This window comes from Heliconius melpomene, chromosome 7 (genome assembly GCF_056956725.1).
Source record: "Heliconius melpomene rosina isolate 202511_hmr_F chromosome 7, ASM5695672v1, whole genome shotgun sequence".
NCBI lineage: Eukaryota > Metazoa > Arthropoda > Insecta > Lepidoptera > Nymphalidae > Heliconius > Heliconius melpomene.
The window spans coordinates 3,099,808-3,121,103 of NC_140395.1; the positions used below are offsets into that span (position 1 = coordinate 3,099,808).

The 21,296-nt window shown below is 33.9% G+C and overlaps 2 protein-coding genes across 4 annotated transcripts in view; one reads left to right on the forward strand and one right to left on the reverse strand.

The window, feature by feature from the left end:
* Rbcn-3B (WD repeat-containing protein Rbcn-3B) overlaps window positions 1–21,296 on the reverse strand; it is a 113,916-nt gene that overhangs the window by 29,154 nt on the left and 63,466 nt on the right. The gene's annotated exons all lie outside the window — the stretch shown is intronic.
* LOC146537329 (uncharacterized) lies at window positions 10,137–16,134 on the forward strand. Its single transcript, XM_085187791.1, has 3 exons — window positions 10,137–10,207; window positions 15,152–15,307; window positions 15,423–16,134. Exons 1-3 carry the CDS (start codon window positions 10,163–10,165, stop codon window positions 16,068–16,070), a joined length of 849 nt encoding a protein of 282 aa, XP_085043917.1. The 5' UTR covers window positions 10,137–10,162; the 3' UTR covers window positions 16,071–16,134.

The window sequence follows — 21,296 nt, forward strand, 5'->3', positions numbered from 1 at the left end:
GGTTTGCGGCGTAGAGTTCCACCACTCAACACGCAATGCCTCGAGAATTCGGTGGAATGTGGGGGAATAGAAGTGACTTAATGGGAAAGGAGTGTCTTAACACTGGATACCCTCTACCTACTCTACTATATGTGGGATAATCAAAACTTAAAATGTAAAATCAAATTTTTAGGAAACGTAAAATCAAATTAGTTATTTAAACGTAAAATCTAATTTACCGGTAACTTCTCTCTTAAAGCACTTACGTTTTCCTTTAGAAGTTCATACCAAATTTTTGCTTCGTACGTGTATTCATTTTGGCTGTCATTCACGCAGTAACCGATGAGTTTTATATAAGAGGTGTGTTCAAAAAGTAAGGTGACTTTTCAAATTTGGCGGGCAACGTACTTTCGATTATCGATTTTTTTATTTTGTTATGTTGGTACACTCTTCCCGAACATCTGTACCAAGTTTCAAGTGTATAGCATTTTTTGTTTGGTTGGGTTATAAGTGTTTTGCGTGCTCGGCGATTTCTTGCTATCGAAAAATATGGATCAAAGGATTTGCATCAAATTTTGTGTAAAAAATAAAATAAAGTGCTCCGAAACACTTAAAATGTTGACAGTGGCATACGGTGAAACTGTTCTGAGTAAAAAAAATGTTTACAAGTGGTACAAACTCTTCCAAGATGGCCGGGAAGATGCCAATGACGAGCCTCGCTCTGGACGCCCAAGCACGTCAACAACTGATGAAAACGTTCAAGCAGTGAAGAAAATTGTTCTGGAAAATCGTCGAATCACTATCAGAGAAGTTGCTGAGGATGTTGGTATATCGCTTGGCTCGTGTCATGAAATTTTTTCTAACGTTTTGGGCATGAGACGTGTGTCAGCGAAGTTTGTTCCGAAATTGCTAAAATGCCCCTGCTCACTCATCTTTGCTGGTGAGAGATTTTTTGGCCAAAAACAACACCACAATCATGCCTCAGCCACCATATTCACCGGATTTGGCCCCATGTGACTTTTTCTTGTTCCCAAAACTAAAGAGACCTATGAAAGGACGGAGATTTGCAACGATTGAAGAGATAAAGACTGCATCGCTGGAAGAGCTCAAGGCTATACCGAAAAGTGCTTATGAGAAGTGCTTTGACGATATAATATATATAAGCTCGTATGTATAATATAAGGCAGAGCGCGGCGTTGAGTTACACATGCAATATCATAAAACAATTCACCTTATGTTATGTGGAATTCAACTTATAACTTACAATTACAAAAACAAATCATTAGATTAATACACCTCAATTGAAAGTTACCTAATACTTTCTTATAAACTAACGTATTAACTTGTTTTTTTGTTAAGTTAGTTAAATTACAGTAAAATATGGCACGTACGGAGACACGCAAACGTCAGATAGCCATCATTATGTTGGAGCTATTAATCTTATTGCATGTTTAATATTTTGTAATAATAATATACGAACAGAACAGGTGTTTGAAATATAATTTCTTACAATTTTTTTACAATGTTTCACGCATATAACAGAGCAAGCAGAGGGAACGTAGTGTTGATACACTCTCTTCCCCACTAATCGTCCAATTTTCGAGATATTGCGTGGTAATTAATGCCGCGTCTTGTCGTGTTACCAAAGCAGGGAAATGTAAATAATTAATGTTCCCAAGGGAAAATGAACAATGTTTACAGATTGAGACTGTGCCGCTGCACCACGAAGGCGTCTGGTTAATTTTGTGACAAATTATGCCTGATAGGGATTCAAATTCATATCGAAAATGTGGCAAATATTAAGAATTTGTCACCAAAAAATGTCACAAAGTTAAAAAAATAACCAAAAGATAGAGTAGATAAGTTAAGGAATATAAAATAAGTTGGCTCCTGACATAAAAAAAAGCAAACGCTTGGGCTTGTCAATGTAGTAAAAATTATTCATAGGATTTTTTATACAAACAAACACAGCGATTGTGAGATTGATTCCCACCATGGATGAATTTATCAAGGAAACCCACCAGAAGGTGATTTAGTATTATTTTCCTCTACCCGGTAACAAGACTAAGAGTAGCGTTGAGTACCGCTATTCAAAAAGCTACATATGTCTTGAAAATTGGGTGAAAATTGGGGAAAGAAATGTCTTAACACTAGGTTCACTCCGCCTATACGATATTGGCACGTAATCCATCCAAATCATCAAATTTTAATTTCTTTTCTTGTAGTAAATGTGCCAACATTTCTTCAAAAATGTGAGAACTGTCGAGGAAAAATATTTATAAAAAAAGATCTTCTGACAAAAAAAACTGAATAAAACACAATAACAATTTATTCTTAGCTTGATTCAATCTAAATGGTAATATAACTTTCATTGAAATTTTCTAACATTTGTCAATCAAAAGTAAGATACAAACATTTTATATAGAGCTTATTAAAAAAAACAAAATAACACAAAAATTTCTTAAACGGTTGACCTAAAATTGTTATAACAGCAATATTATTGTGAAACCATCGCAGCACGTGGTTGATTAAAAACTATCATTTCAGATTTAAATCTTTAAGGAAAATGTCCTTGAAAATTTAATAAAATGTAAATCAATCTATACTAATATAATAAAGCGGAAGAGTTTGTTTGTTTGTTTGTTTGTTTGTTTGTTTGTTTGTTTGAACGCTAAGATCTCTGGATCTACTGGTCCGATTTTCATTGTTTTTGTTTTGTATGAAAGCTGCATTCTTCAGAAGTGCTATAGGCTATATAACATTACATTACACATATGTACTAATAAATTAAAATACTTTCTAATTTGACATGCAATTTATTCTGCCATGTTAATAACAACCGTCGTTGCTACGCAACCGCTACCGCGACGTTTTGATATTCATCCTTATGAAAATAAATATAATAGTCACTTTTAGCATTTTATCTAGATTGAAATTATAGTTTACTGTATAACATTCTAATAAATAATTAAGGAGATGTCACTGATTCCAAATGACCTAGCCACCTAGCGGGCGGCACAGTATGACCGACGCGAACGGGCAGATGACGTTGACGGTTTTATAAATTTTCATACATTTTCGAACTTTATTTGTTGTTTATAATTAATTTAAAATACACTTTGATTCTCTTCTTATTTTATTTGATATTGCCCGCTAAAATTATCCTACTTAATAGAGAGAAATGTTTAGTTATTTCGTAGAGTCGATATCTATGTACGCACGTACGGAAAACTTTAGGTACTTTTTCTAATATTAAGAATACCTCTCCTTTAGTTACTTTTAATCCTTTTGTTAGTTCATTTCAATAACTCAGATAATTTTTTCTAATAATATGTATCTACTTATTATTCTTTTTGATTATTTGAGCTTATATTTTCTTACTAATTCTATTGAGAATTGAAAATAATTTCATGAATATATTTAATAAATATTCTTATAGTTGAAGCAGGCGTAGCCGCGTCCGGGTCCACTAGTGAACATATAAATCTATACTTTTATATATATACCTATAGATGAGGACGAGCGAAAGAGGGAGAGGGACCCTCTTAGTTCCCGAAGGTGAACCGAAGTCTCCAGATATTCTGTATCTCTTGATTGCGAATTCCGTTAGCTAAGCTGACTCCATATATTCACCGATAAAATCAAATCTTCACAACATTCTTCATTGTTTCATTCTTCTTCTATAATACAGTACCAACACTGGATTGTATTCCTGCAGCCCTTACTATAGCACTAGGTGGCTGCTACCACGTAGTGCTTGCAAATTTTTCAGGGACAGAGTACACTCTTTTCCCTACTCACAGAATGTCGCTGTAAAAGCCAGCAGGGCTAACAGCATTAACCTCAAGTTCAAAAAAAACCACTGAATTGTGTGGAAGGAAGTGATATTTAAAAACGTAAAAAAAATGGGCGGGCTCCGGGACTTGAACCTGCCCTTTGTTCACCTCTTGTTTTTAGTTCACTCTTTCATCTCTAGAAATTATTGAAATATTTTAAACTGTAAACTTCTGTCGCCTTATTGAATTCTGAGAGCAATATTCACAATAATAAAAAAAGCTCTGCATTTATTACTCGTGCTTAAGTACATGATACAATAAACTCATCTGGTAACATTCCACATCAAATGCATATAAAATGATAGGCCGAAAGAATTTAGTGTCAAGACACTCCGTTGTAGACTTATCATAGTATGTCGATACATTATGAATTGAGGAGTTATTTAACATTGTGCTTTGGTTTACCAGGTAGGTCGTTAATAATTAACCTAGATTATGGCCATCGTGGCGCAGTGGTACAGTGTCGCACTGTTAACGAGAGGGTTGTGAGTTCAATCCCACTTAGAGGAATAAATTATTTTCATTTCCTCGATCTGGAAAAACTAAACTCTGGTGAAAATAAATCTGAATAACTTTTGCACACAATGCTTGTTGTATTGTTTGAAAATAGAAGGAAAACGGAGCATGAAGTGTTTTAACACTAGATTGATTGCAACTAGATAGATTCGTAGGAAAACTAGTGTTAAGACACTCGCGAATTCTCGAGGCATTGCATGTTAAGTGCTCAATGCCACATCTTTCCATAATACCAGAGCGAGGAAGTGAAAATATTAAATAATTACATCATTCTCCCGAGTAGAAACCGAACCCACAACTATCGTCACTACAATCAGATACTGTCCCACTGTACCGCTATATACATTTATCGTAAAATCGATACCAGATTCACTTTAAATGATCTTGAACTCTAAAGTTCATTCACCGTGTTGACTCATCACCTCGCCGTCTGTGGTAATAATTATGATTAAAAGAAAAAAATGCTTTCCGCGTTCCAATTTACTGTCATGACGTTATATTTTGTTGTATTTTTTTATGTTTCACCTACATATATACTATGTATAAAATTAAGAAGAAAAAAAAAAAGGCATTTAGAATGTTAGAGTAAAAATTAAAAAATATAAAAATAAAGCAATAATAATAAAGATGATAATGAGGCCAGTCGTGGTGCAAGGTGTGTGATGTGGGTTCTACCCCACTCGTGGAAATAAAATATTTAATATTTTTCATTTCTTCACTGTGATCTCTAGGCAAAGCGCGGTGCTGAGTTTCGCCACTCAAAAAGCAACAGCTTGAACTACGCGGCGTAGAACACTGAAACTCGGCATGTAGAGTTCTTGGGGAGCGTAGGGGACCAGTAAGAGAAGATCTTCTAAAATTTCTCCATATTATCTTCTCACTAGAGGGATTAAATGTAAATAATTAATTTCACCGAGTAGAAATCGACCCGTAACCGTCGCGGTTACAATCAGGAGCTCTGAACCTGCGTTGTGACAACGGCTTACAGTTATAGCTTATTAATATAATTTACTGCATATTGCTTACGTTAATTTATATAAAAAATCAATACAAAGTAGGAAGTCAAACCAGATTCACTATCCTCTGCTCATCAAGAGTTCAAAAGTCATTGACCGTAGTGATGCGCTACAAAACGTTATTTATCTTTCTAGTGTTGAGACACTCTGTTTCACTTTTGGTACTTTGCGCTTTGTAAGGTGGAATTCAACGCCGCCCTTTATTTTTTTAGGGCAAGGAATTAAAAAATATAGAACAGGGAGGGTGTGATGTTCAATTTTGGATAATTGACCGATTTTTTAAATATAGACATATTGTGACACTAACAAGGGAGGTTCAAAAGATTATACATATATATGTAATTCTTTTATTTATTGTTTATTTCATTAACAAAGTAGTATTTTTTACATTCTGGTTGCCAAAACCACGACCTAGGAATTAATATCATACCTTTCTATTTTACTTCTTAAATTACCCTCTTTATTACCACTAATCAAGGATAAGCACACCTCAAAACAGGACAACATTACATATAACTTCGCCTTTACCTCTCTATATCTATACCTATTTTTTTCAGCTTCACGCTGTTTCACGCATATAGCAGGGTAGGCAGAGGGAAATTAGTGTTAAGACACTCCGTGAACCACTTTACGTCAGATTTTCGAGGCATTGCGTGTTTATTTTGTCAGCGTCGTGCTTTATCCTTGCCACTAGAGTGAAAAAATTAAAGTATTGGGAAAGGAGTCTTTTAGTATTCGGTTCCCAGGTTCTCTCTGCCTACCTTGAGCTGTACTTTTAAACATTTTATCAGGATCAAGTTTTATAACGAAATAGTTGTAGCCCGAAACTTCGTTTGCAAGGATAAAACAGTAAATTATGTTTGTTTGTTGTTATGGGGCTGAGTATACGTGTATATAATAAAATTCTGCAGTGTATTCTTAGTTTGCCACTACCAAAATTTAAAATATCAGTAAAAAAAATTCTAACAAATAAAGCTTATTACACTGTTCAAGAATATTTAGAGGATAAACATGTATGGAATTAATGTCTATTGAATGTCAGGCAGGACAGCTGCCAGCTAATGTAATAGTAAAATATACCATTGACTTTGAAAAGAGCAACTGTTGATTTTCTTGCCGGCTCTTCTCAGCAGAACTGCATTCTGAACCGGTGGTAGCTTTTTGTTGACATGCACATTCGACGATTCAAAAGTGCTTTTATAGTTTATTTGAATAAAGAATATTTTGAATTTGAATTTGAAATTGGATTTTTTTCGTAAGAATTTCTGGAAATCCTCTTTGTGCTCCCCTACACTCCAAGGAACCTGACAGGACCATGACAAATTTCAGCGTTCTACGCTACAGACTCTGCAGTTTCTGTTAGTTATCTGTCAGTCAATCAGTAACAAAAGAGTTTTTTAATATAAAATCTACTTTAGCTCTATACCATGACAATAAACACGTCTTATGCTCACTAATATCCGAATAAACTAAACCTTTTTTTACTTAATTAAGAGTCCTTCGTTACACACTCGTTTCATAGATTTTGATCTTTTCTTTTTTTTTATTCAATTCTATACGAGGCAATGAGTTTTTATAGCTGATTTAAAAGTTTACTAGTACTGTCTGTATTTGGAAATGTTAATTAATAATTATTTCATATCAATTCTTCTTTATTGTTTTATATTTTTATTATTTTTACTTATACATGGTCACAGCTTTATAAAATTTTACTTTATGTTTTTTTATAACATTATAATTCAGAATTGGATCCTGCAAGTTAATTTATAAGAAATTGACAGCATCGTGAAGCAGCAGCACATACGTTCGACTGTAAGCACAATGGTTGTGAGTTCGATATCCAAAGTAAGAATTATTTTCATTTACTTGCTTTAGTAACAAGACAAAGGGCGGCGTTGAGTCCGGCCATTCAACATGCAATGTCTTGAAAATTGGGCAGTGTCTTAATGCCATCTGCCTACCCTGTCATACACGGGACACAGCGGGAACCTAAAGAAAATATATAAAGATTTTTAAATAAACAAAGTAGCGTTGGGTTCCATAATTCTACTATTCTAAAATATCAAGGGATCAAGTGATATGTCACGTTTCCTTGAACGAATTTGCTAAATGTCGAAGAACTATAATTACCATAAAATAAAATAAAAACTTTAAAAGTCTTCATATCTTTTCTTTTTCTTTAATTCTAACCATTTTTTCCAAATTTAATATAAAAACGATAACCCACTTTTTAAAAAGAATATACATATATAAAACAATAAAAGATAGTATCAAACTGTTATCTGATTAATCGAAACGAGAATGTGGCAAGTATGCGTGGAATCCTGCTGACATTCAAAATCTATATCACTAAAAAAGTCCATACGATGACATTTAGACTGTCCATTTAACTATATTCATGTACTTGTACATACATACACACATGCATATAAGCAATTAGCTCTTGCATGTGGCTTGGCTTTCGCGGTCAAATGGAAAAACTCTTCGGTATTTCCACCCCAGGTTATTGTTTCGGTATTTCCACCCCTATAATCTTCCATTATAGATGGACTATCTAACATAAAAAAATCAAATGGAATCAGAATCCTTGCGTGACGGAGGAGCACACGTGTACCACTGTAAACGCGACAGATTGTGGGTTCGAGTCCCACTCGGGGGAATGAAACGTTTAATATATTAATTCCCTCGCTGTCATAACAAGGCAAAGCGCGGCGTTAAGTTCCGCTATTCTACACACAATGAAGACTTCTTATTTGGAGGGGACGGACGGTCTTATCTATGTGCGGGATACAGCGTAAAGCCAAAAAAAAAACGAATTAGTATTTTATGTTATTGTAGCGTTCAACCAAACAAACTCTATAACCATATAATATTAAATATATAGCGATACATATATGTATGTAAGTACTTGTTGTCTGTCCATATTTTAAGTAATAACTATAAAGGTTAATAACTTTAATAATACTGAATCAGGCTATTTCATTATCTGTACAATAAAAGTAGGGAAATTGTCTTATGTGAGTGATTTATCGTATTCTGCTGTGGAGGGTTCTGTATTTTAGTTTCAAGTTTTTTTTTTTCGACGAAAAATATAAAATTTTCATTTAAATACCAACTGTGTTCGTCAGCCGTTCGTCGAGTGGACGCATTTAAATAAGTGCACTTTATTACTTAAGAATGGGATAACACTTTAATTGGAGTACTTTCCTGAGCATTGAATTGAGCAGTAATCTGACAACGGAGTGTCTTAACACTATACACACTATAAACAACTCTAATACATACTTATATACCTACATTATAAAATTAGGTAATTTCAATTTTTTTTAGTTTATAGAATATCTTAGCTAGAAATATACCAAAAGAAATACAACTAAGTTGTTTCGATATAATCGAAAAACCTCTGACACAAAAAGCTCTATAAAATTAAATATTTTATTGAATAGGCAAAGAACACCTTCGATTAAGTCACCTTTCAATCAAAAAAATTAAATCAAATTCGGTTCATTCGTTTGGGAGCTACGATGCCACAGAAAGACATACGCCTATTAACAGGCATGAAAAAAAATGCGAATATTTTTTCAGTAATATAGAGTGTCACAACACTAGGTAGTATAGTAGAGGGAACTCTACCTACACATGCGCAAGTTCTAGTCCCATTCCGATCGACTTTTATTACGAAAAATATTTTTCTATCCTTAGTGCAGAATGACACTTCAGGAAACGAAAAAATATTGTTAAATCGCTTTTGAAACGATAATGCACAACTCCTTATCTATCAAATATTTAATTACATTACAATTCGAGTACTAAAACGTGTATTTAATGGCGCCAGCGTGACGCAACCGAAACCACAATCAAATAAGCAAGTCGGTCTGTAACCAAAGTAGTCTAACTTCTAAATAAGGACATTATGAAATTCGATATTTGGATATAATTTTAAATAAAATATTTATTGGTAAATGTGTTATCGATATGAATCTCGAGTTCAAATTTCAATGGAAGGAATGTTTATACATATTTAAAATATACACAAGTGTTAGAAAAAAAAAAAATAATAATTATTATTTATAGACAGTCATGGCGCAACGCCTGACTATAAATGTAAAGGTTATGGGTTCGATTCCCACTCGGGGGAATAAAATATTGTATTACTTTTACCAGCATAACTGAGTAGACATGTGAGAGAATCTGTTAAGACAGTTCTTTCCCGTTTTCGTCTAATATTTGAGACATTAGGAGTTAAGAGGCATAATCTAACGGCGCACTTCGTCTACCAGGGAAACGAAAATAGTTAAAATATAAACATTTCTTCGAATGAGAATCCAACCAATAACCATCACGACACAGTCATCAGTTACAGTTGGGCGATATTCCACTGTGCCATTCGGAGAAACGAATAATTTAATATTTTATTTTTTTCACTGTAAGCGCGGCGTTAACTTCCGCCAACTCAACATACAATGTCTAGAAAATTCGGCGGAAATGAATGAAGAACAGAGTGTTTTAATATAATGTAAGAAACATTATCTCATCTCGCCTAACGTGCGAGATACAGTATGAGGCTAAAAAAAATAAGAAATAGGTAAAAAGAGATTCACAGGGAAATATTTAAAAAAATAACACGTTACGCCACTTTACATTGACACCTCTCTATATGGCATCAATTGAAAAATCGCGCTTCCTGCATCCATCCCGCCTTCGTCGATGACGTTGACGTTTTACTTTTTTTTTTAAATAATAAATAATAAAAGGTATTAAGAAATCCAGTATTCAGCTTATATTATAGGACAGAATATAAAAACGGTATGCGAGATGAGAGCAATCAGTATCCTTCGCGACATCACAATGAGAGTTCTGGTTAGTTATAGCTTGATTTTTTTTGAAGTCTTTTGTTTGACATAAGTGTCTTTTGTTTTGTGTTGACAGGTGACGTTTGGTATTTTTTGGTGATATATATATTTTTTTAAAATTTTTAAAATTTGACATGGATTCTAATTCTATTTATTTTATTTAGAGTTTTTTTATTTTGAGTATTATGTAATTAGGCAGAATTGAAGTTTTTTTTAGATTGATATTTTTAAAAAAGTACTTAAATAAATATAGTTATATAGTTATTAATTTAAAATTAAATAATAAAACTAATATTTTTTTAACTAGCTTTTGCACGTGGTCTGTCTTATTTATTTATTAAAATTATTATTTTATTTACCAAGCAAACTTTCGACATTATTTATGTGGCTTTCAACTTATGCATAATTTATATAAAGAAATGCTTTTCATAGTAAAAAAAAAACTAAATTAGATTAACTTCATTTTTTATATTTTGTATTAGCGGTGTCGGTAATCATTATATTTGTTTTAACATCACGGTCTATCCCACAGGATAGACAGAAGGCACCTGGCATCGATAAGACACTCAGTTTCCCACGAACCACCCAACTTTCCAGACATTGCGTGTTGAGTGGCGGAACTCAACGCCGCGCTTTATATTGTTACCAGTTCAGTTATTTATTATTAATTTTATACATAGAGGATAATTATTATTTTGTCTAAATACATCATGGAAATGTCTATAGGTAGCCCTAACTTCTTCCATTATTTACTGACCGACAGATGACACTGAGACGAAGTTAGGCGGCGTAGAAAGCGTGAACAAGTTTCACGTATAGATTCCTTTTGGAATGTAAAAGAAATTAAAATACTTTTTTCTCGGAAATCTTACTGAAACGGGAAAAAAGAGAACGAAAAAAAAGGAGATTAAGTTTTATTTATTTCATTTACTTTCAGCTTCAATATTTTATTTCCTGAGTGGGAATCGAACCCAAAATCGTCGCGTCTACGTAGCGTAACGTACGTAAGCCTGCGGCTGTAAACGCAACAGATTATGGGTTCGATTGCCACTAGAGTAAATTAAATATTTAATATTTTAAACTTTTAATTTTCATAAATCAACGCATACAAAGTTGCGGTCGACGACTAGTACATAATAATCTAATTCATTATTAAAATAGACCAAGCTCTCCTTGATTTCTAATAACGTCTATTAAATATGAATTTATATATTACAATATTGCATAATTTCAGTATCGTTGCTAAGCGCATGTAGGTGTAGCAATTCACTTCCTTGATTAATAACAATGTCAAGAACAAAAGGATTTTGGGATTGCGATAATTGTGGGTTCGATTCCATTCAGGAAAACTATTTTTATTTCTTCACTCTGGTATACAAACAAATAGTAAATTTTTCGAATGCGTTGAGTTTATTTTTCTGTGCGCGATCGGGACTATCGACCTAGATTTGATGATAATTTTAGATTCTTGTCCTCACGTGTCCCTGAGAAAATAGTTTAATGAACAGACGGAAAGACGCAGAAGTGATCTTATAATATATGAAATACGGAACCCCTGAAAACAAACCTAATAATAGTTTATAATTTTGTCAAAAGTTAAAATACGGAACCCTAAAATAATTCGGTTGTCCTACAATTTTTTTTGTTTTTATAGCGAGCGAAGCTAGTGTTTTTCTCTTAGCGAGTCTGTTGTGTGAAGCGAATAAAGAGTGAAACTTAATTTGAATATAATAGACAACTACATCTATAAGATGTAGTGTCTCTATACTCTATAGTAAGAAAGTAGTAGTAGAGTAGTAGTAGAGTGGTTCTATATACATATTTTTCGAGTGTCATTTTCTATATATTATATATACTGTGGAAAGTATTTTATTATTATTTTTTTTTTTAAATATACACTAAATATCATCTAGATCTTACAAACAGATGAATAATTACGCCTTAGCCTTCGCTTATTCATTGAATACATTATAATTGCAAATCTGTGTGCCAGTGATAAGTTGACATTACTTCTTACTTGTTCGTCAAACTAGTATTATATGGCATTCCTACGTGATTATTCGATAAAGAAAATGCATAATAAATAGTTATACACTCATATCTCTACTTCTATACTAATAGCAATCAAAGAGTTTGATTGGTTGTACGCACTAATCTCCGGAACTGGTTCGTATTGACAAATTCCATTTGTGTTGGATAGGACATTTCACGAGGAAGAATTTATCTAGTATGGCAAGAAAGCCTTGTGTGCACTTATTTAAGTGTGTTTAGTGACACATCTCTCTTTTTTTCTCTACTTCATTCACATAATTTTGAATAATATGAATGAGATTTTCTTTACAAATTATTATTATAAGAAACCCCATATCAGTTTCATGTCAACATTCATTCAAGCCATAAAAATACTTCACAAATAATCACTAATACTGTTATAAATAAAGTATTTCTGTTTGTTAAATAAAGCTATAAAAAAAGTTTTCTTTTACAATATGAATATAAAAAGCTATTTCAAGAATCTATAAATATTGAAATATAACAATTTTTTCCACCTCCAAAAATAAATTCAGACGGGCAATAACACAAAAAAGTGCCAAAAAATATCTTAACGTCGTGATCGCTGTTGTTTTTTTTAAAGCTTCACGCTATATCCCGCAAGCAGGGTAGACAAAGGAACCTAGTGGTGTTCAGAAGGTCGGCCACTTCGTCCCTACACACCACGTAATTTTCTAAATTGAATGTTAAGTGGTGGTACTCAACCCCGTTGAGCTATCTTGTTACCTTAGCATTTATAGTAGTACTAGCGGCCCGCCCGCGGCTTCGCCTGCGTGAACTACCTTATTATTAATTTCTGTCTCCATGAGTACCTACGTCCTATAAGTGACGTCCGTGCAAAATTTGAGACTCCTAGCATTTGTAGTAACGAAGTTTCATACAAACTTTCGACCCCAAAAACAACCCCTTAGAAGTCGAATATTGCAAATTCCCGTCTTAGCAAGCACCTACGTCCTATAAGTAACTCCTATGCAAAATTTCAGATTCCTAGCACATGAAGTTTCTGAGATTTCGTGATGAGTGAGTGACCTTTCGATTTTATATATATAGAAGATAGACGAGTAATTCCTTTAAATTAAGATAAATTATTGCCTCGAGTGAGAATCAAAGTGACAACCGCGACGTTCACAGTCACATGTTAAGCCGCTGTGCCACAACGACCTCTCAATTTTTTTCCAATTATATTTTTTTCCATATGCCAAAAAAAAAATCAAACCACCACGACGTCGTTGTTAATAGGATAATTTCGTTTAATTTTTTTATCGTCAACCAACTCTAATAACACTTTTTGCTATTATCAATTCCGCATTGCTCTAAAGCCGTACGCTATATGATCGACAAATAAGATCAAGGTTAGTGTGACTTTTCCCTATATGAATATTAGGTATAGGGTATATAGGGTAATATTAGGTATATATTAGGGCGTAGGTATAGAGAAAAGCAAAACTTTCGTGGCGTGCTCGTGAAGCAACACAGGGTCCGATTGTAAGCGCGTTGGTCGTCGGTTCAATTTAAAAAACACACATTTTCCTATCAACCTACTTAGTTAAAAGATTTACATCTTAACGTTTTACTTACTTAATAATAAGACAAGTAATTTTTACTCGGGGGTAGGAATTATTTTAATTTTCTGAAAAGATAAAGCGCACAATGTTTCAAAAATTGGGCGGTGCTAGGGGAACGGATTCTCTCTCTGCCTTTTACGTTTATTATTACAGTGAAATCAAAAGGATAGACTTATAGTCCTACTATAAGATAAAACAATTATTTGAATGAAAAGCTGACTTTGTATAAAAATTATTTATTATTATTCTCTGATAAAATATATTTTTATCAGAGAAGTTTACACGGTTAGCGTATTTGCTAATATTAATTCTGGATTTTTTATATGTATTTAAAAGATTCGTATGTAATGTCCGAAAACTATTCTAAATATCGAATATCACGAAATTTGTAAGTAGAATACTTCAGGAAATATAATCAAATATGATAGTTCTTTATTTTTAATATATTAAAGTATTAAAGACTAAGAAAGATACATTTTTTTTAAATAACATGTAATAATATAAGGGCTGTCGTTGCGCATTGTGCACTTTAATGCAACGGTTGTGGGTTCGATCCCATTCGGGAAATCAAAAGTTTTAATATTTTAATTTATTTGTTCTGGTAACCAGGCAAAGCGCAGCGTTAAGTTCCGCCATCCAACAAGCAATGCCATAAGAATTCGACGGGAAGTGAGCAACGAAAATGTCTTAATGGGAACGGAACAATTACAGATTGAGCTATTTTTCTTAGCATTTAATTGTCTGATATTTAAATTATTCTTAATATTGGAGCCTAATAATTATATTCAATGTTTTTGGCGTGGCTAGGGTTTTTTATTTCTATCTATTTCAGGTAGCACTTAGGTACTATTAAGTAGCAATTGTTAATAGACTGGCCTTGTAAATCGTGATCTACCATCAAAGATCATTGAACTGATAGAGGACTATTTTATTTATATATTTTTGTTCTGTAAAGACATATATTCGATGGTAAAGTGAGATTTAATTTTGATACTAGTAAGTTCAAATCTAAGATTTTTTTATCTCATAAGAGGGGCACTAAAAATTCCCCAATTAAATTCTTATAACCAATAGTACAGACAATATTTCATTTAGCTCGCTTTGAGATTCGATAATCATTAAATATTATTATCCCGCAAATAGCGGGGTAGGCCGAGAGAACCTAATGTACCGTACTTCGATTCCTAATTTCCATTGAATTTTCAAGATGATTTTCAAGTGAGGAAATGAAAATAATAAAAATTTAATTCCCCCAGTGGGAATCAAATCCATTACCGACGCGTTTATTCACACGATGTGCCACTGAATGGCCTCAAAATTTGTTTTCTTTTCAGATTGTATCCGCCTTCTTCGCTTGTGTGGCAGCGGCACCCGCGCCCTCACTGTTGGCACCACTACCACTGCCTTTCGCCGCAGTGGCCCTTCCTCGTCTTGTCGTAGTACCAACTATACCACCTGGTGACATCCAAGCTGCTGCTATTGATGCTCAGGTACTTATAGAACCTTCCCCAATTTTAAAGGGATGTTTGATTCCGTTAAGAATGAGTATTTGTTCTAGTTTAGTAGTTTCTTATGGTTAGTTTAATATGATAAAAAAATCAACAGGTAAAAATCGCTGACCAAGCTCAATTACTCGCTGACCAAGCTCGTGAATTGGCCGAACAAGCTGCCGAAAACCAAAATGAAGGTGTAGTTGAATCAAAGAATTTAGTCGAGGCAAAATCTGAGGAAGCCTTTTGGGCCGCAGAAGAGAAGAAATGGCAAGCACTCAACGAAGCTCAAATCGCTGAAGCTAGAAATGCTGCTTTGTTAGCTGGAAATGCCGAAGCGTTAGTCAAATCTGATGCTGCTATTGTTCCTGGAATTAAGTCAGACTCTGAATCAGGAGTCGCAGTAGAATCTGCATCAGCCGCTGAAGCTAAGCCAGAAGCAGCTGTAAAAAGCGAAGCTATCTCCGAAGTTAAAGATGAAAAGGAGGCTATTGTAAAATCGGCTGAGGAAAAACCTGCCGAAAATGCTGAAAGTGAAAAGAAGGAAGATTTACTTGCTAGTGCCAAATCTGCACTCGCCGATGCCCTTAAGGCACAAAATTTGGCTATCCAAGCATACAATTCAGCCATTCTCCCACCTGGTGTAGCTGTAGCTGGAGTGCCTGCTGGTCTGGCGGTGGTACCAGCAGCGGCCATCGGTTATCACTCGGTAGCACCATTCTCCTACCAAGCAGCTTACAGATCATTCCCAATTCACATATAGTCTAACTGTCGCTAAACAACTGTGGTAATTCGACTATAGTTGTAATAAAAATTATTTAAGAATATTTGGAGTATTTTTTTAATACTTACTCTTATGTAAAGCAATAACATTTTTTTTTTGATTTATTGAGGTAAACTAACAATATCACAATAACATAATTTATATATAATATACTAAATTAAAAATAGGACATAGGTCCGATTGTAGGGTTCAAGCACACAAATAACCTAAGGTATTGACTGTATATTCTTTACTATCTACCTTAGACTTTACTTTCTACATTAGAATAATATATATTTAGAGCTATTAAAACATTAAAAAACAAATTAATTTGGCAGAAGTTTCTCTAGACTCTAAAGGACAAAACGTAACCACGGAGTAAGAAATCTTAAAAACCTTTTATATTTATTATTAAAAATGGTTAAAAATAACAAATTAAACGTACAATAGCAGTAACAAACCGTGTAGTAAATTAATAATGCAATTAAAATACAACAAGTCATTTTGCACTAAATGGATATTAGTACCAGTTTCCTATTGCAATTTGTCATGTTACAGTTATAATTTAATCGGTCATAACTGCTTTTGTTTTTTTGGTAGGCCGTAGTGGTACAGCGGTATTATGTTAAAATGTAATTACGACAGCTGTGGCTTCGATTCCCGATTGGGGGAATGATTATTTCATTTTCCCGTTTTGGCAAGAAGACAAACCGTAGCGTTGTCTGATAATTCAACACGTAATATCACGAATTCGGGAAGAAAGTAGCCAACGGAGTGTTTTAACACTACATTCCTTCTGCTTAACGAGCTATATACTGAGTACAGCGGGAAACCAAAATAAGTAATATTATATTTACTACTAATACTTAATTTCATACAAATAAACAAAAAAACTAATATCACGGCAACCAAAAATAATGTTATTTATTCCTAAACAAAAAAAAACTTCATACTATTTTTTATAAGACATACTTGAAATAATCTTGTCGTTAATGGCCATAACCAGATGTTTACATTTACGCGTTATTCTAGCGCCTTCTTAGCCTTTTAATTTATATTTCTATCTAGATACAATTTGTAAGCACTAACCATAAATTGAGGTCAGACGTGCGGCAAAGGCATATACGTACTGTAGGCGCGACACGTAGCGAGTTCGATTCCTCCTAGTCAAGGAAAGCAAATATTTAATATGTTCATGTTCTCGCTCTAGAAACGAGGTAAAGAACGGCGTAGAGTTCTGTAACGCAAGCCTCCAGAATTTGGCGGAAGGTGGGGAACGGAAGTGGTTTTTCTAATAATTTTTTATTATGAGTTAATTGAGTTTGACTTAGAACTAACACTTCTTAGAGTTTGAGTCTTCTTTCTTACTGTCTAAGCGAAAGTGAAATAAAGCTTTTCATCATTTCCGTATACGTCGAAATTTTTTTTTTATCTATACGCTTCTCTCCACATATGACAGGATAGGCAGAGATAATCTACTGTCAAACCTACTACCGTTCCGTTTACAATTAGACGTTGCGCTACTGGGCCACAAAGGCTTTCTACGTCTACACAAATAAATAAATAAAAAAATACTCAATTTAGCTTAAAAAAAAGGATAAATGAACAAATAAAGCAACCATAAGATTCACTTTCTACCGCCAACAATTCGTGGCACGTACAAATGTGGGTGACCGGGACAATGTGGCAAGAAGGCATGCGACGAATCCTTGCTATAAATTCATAATTTCCTAATCTTGCGTTGGCTTCGATCAGATATTATGTGGGTATTTCGCACTTAAATCAGATTACAGTACGGCCAACAAGTTGTGGCTGCCCTAAAGTTAAGATTTCTTAACTATAACGTATTCTTCACTCGGGACGAAAATAATTAAAAGTAAGTACAACCGTCTATCGTATTGGACACGATGATAGATTTCATATATATTTGTTCTTATTTCTTTAGTAAATATGGGAAAGATATATGAAATAATGTAATGTAAATGCATGCCACCGCTTGTTATAAAGCAGATCTTTAAAAGTTAAATCATAAAGACCACATAAAGAAAGCACTAACAAAAAATACAAAAACGGAACAAACAGACAAACACACAATTCACGTGCAAGAGTGAAGGTTTCCTCGCACCACATAGCGCACGAGGGCATCGCATAAATATGTAATTAAAATAATGTATTAATTATGAACGCTCATGGAATGTCCTGAGCGCGTTTCCATTGTTGTAGAAAGAAAATGTCGTGACGGTTTTCTATAATTAAAATTATAATAATGTAACTTATCAATCCTTACGTAGGCTTTTTTAACACGTTAAAAACCAAAATGCCAAATCCAAATATAATATTTAAATTCCACATTTTTTTTATCTTGCCTATCGAATCCTATGGCTTTACACAAAATTACCAATATTTATTAATATTTTAGCAAAATTACTGATTGTAAGATTTGCTCGCACATATAGAATTTAAAAAATATTAAAATATCCTTCACATCTAGGCCGTCGTGATGCAGTGGAACAGCTGCTGTCGGTAGCGATGTAGTGCGTAAAGTCGGCGGTTCGTTTTGCACGGGGTGTCTTAACACCCTAGTATGTGTTTCAGAAATCAAAAAAACAGAATAAAATGAATAGATAGGACCTGTACTACCCCTACAGTGCGGGAAAAAGCTTGAAGCTGCTTCTTCATATTGTAAACAAATTCTTTTTTTCAGCTTCACGCTGTATCCCACACATAGCAGGTTAGGCAGAGGGAACCCGGGAACCTATTGTTAAGATATCACATTAAGACACTTCCTTTCCCCCACTTTCCGTCGAATTCGCATTGCGTGTTGAACTCAACGTCGCGCTTTGCCTATTTACCAGAGCGAGGAAATGAAAATATTATCTACTTCAATCCCACGAGTGGGAATAGAACCCACAATCGTCGCTTTACGATCACGCCACCCCTGCGCCACGACGAAGACCTCGTAAAAAACATTTATAAGTAATATTATTAAATGAACCATTAAACCAACAGATATTAATAAAATAATCAAGTTAAATCCACTTATCAATATCAGTATGGACATAAACTCGCTTTAACTTAATGCAAAGGTCGCAAACGAAATTTTCTGATGAAATACTTGGAGCTCGTTGCGAGGATTGTGGGCGCGGTAATTGTTCTATATACCTATATACATGCATACTACTTTTACTATACTATTTTGAGCAAATGTAATGAACATTTTGTAATATATTATAAATTATTGTTGTGCAATGAGATTTGCCTTTCAAAACTTATTGGTTATGGGTTCAAAGCCAGTTGGGGGCATCAAATGAAGTAGTCATTTCAATGCAAAAAATAGGACAAACTGCAGCGTTAAACTCCACTATTAGACATTTTTCTTAGCTTAGTTTAGCTGTATCCCGCATATAGCAGGGTAGGCAGAGGAAACCGAGTAACCTGGTGTGAAGAGGCATTGTGGCGTAACTCAACTTCGCGCTTGTGCCCCTGTGCTATGACTGGTGTCAACATACAAAATATGTAGCAAGCGTAGAACGTAGTGCCTCAATACACAGTTCTTCCTGCATGCCCGGCTAAATAAAATAACGATTTTATTTTTCACATCTTTTTGTATGACAGCGGTACAGACGGCGGACAGAAAAACTAGATAAAGATGTTCCTTTTTCGTCCAATTTTTACGACATTGAGAGTTAAGCGGCGGAACTTAACGCTGTGCTTTATACTAGAGAAGTTAAAAATCTCACATACGAAACTGTTATTTTTACCCACAGAATACAAGAACTTTAAAAATCGGTGTAAAATTATATATGTAAGTAATAAAGATATCCATACATAATTACATATGTATAGACAAAACCTTGCTCAGGTTTTTCATATTTAAATAGACGACAAAACTGGGCGTGGCTTCCTACTCGCTGCATTACCGAGCAATATGTTAGAATTAAATCAATATTAAATATTCTCACTTTATAAAAGCGATATAAAATTATATATAATTTATGATAAATTGCTTGGAAAATTGAATGTGGTTACTGCTTAGTTTATAAGAATATTTATGAGGTGATTATAGACCAGTGGTTGACATTATGTTTTAGGAGATTGTAGATTAGGGTGTTAATGGTATCTGACTGTTAACGAGGGGTGGTTGTTGATTCGATACCCATTTGGGGGAATTAATTATTTCTTTTTTCCTGATAAGATCTATCTATCTTACCTGAAACTAATGTAAATCCTAATAAACTATTGGGCTTGTTTATTTTCTTTAGATTTATGCAGTCGGGGTTTTTGTTTTTTTATAATTTTTTTTTTCATTCTACGTCTAACCAACAATCAGTAATGTGTCTCTATGTCTTTAGTATCTTTTTTTTTCAAACTAAATTATCTGTAATATGTATAGCTAAGCCCCATTTTAATTCAATCTATTTATAAATGAAATAAGTCATGGGTTCGATTCCCACTCGGGGGAGTGCGCGGCGTTAAGTTCCACCAAGTCGTATGCATATAGCAGGGAACTAGTGTGGGCGGGATCAGCGTGAAGCTACAAAAATTCTACTACTGCACCATATCGGGCTGTAATTACATTATAATATATGCTTAAACTTAACAAGAAACGACAAGGAGCTTTCTTATATGACTTTTTTCCTTTTAAGATAAACAGAATGTAGTCGGAATGTATTGGAATCATTGTAAGTGATTAATAAAAATTCCGTCTAAATAAGTCTATTTAATTTAGTATAATAGTTGAGTTATGTCATTTATGTCAGTAACATATGTTTTTTTTTTCTATTGATATTTTTGGCACGTGGATATGGTAAAATATGTAGTTTTGGGTTTAAAGCTGGTGGAGCAAAATAATTAAATTACAGATCTGATTTATTTTTTCAGCTTCTCGTTGTATTCTGTATATAGCAGGGAAGGCAGAGGGACTCTAGCGTTAAGACACTCCGTTCCACATTTTCCGTCGAGTTTTTGAGGCATTACGTGTTGAGTGGCGGAACTCAACGCCGCTCTTTGTCATTGTACCAGATCGAAGGAATTAAAATATTAATTAATAATTCAATGATGGGTATCGAACCTACAACCTTCGTGTTAAACGTCGCGCTTTATGCGTATGTCAATAAAATATAGTTCTCCGTTCTAAATAAACAAAATATAACAAACGGTTTCGTGCATACAATAAATTTAAAGAAGAGAGAAAAACAAACCTTGCGTAATAACAGGAAATCTTAC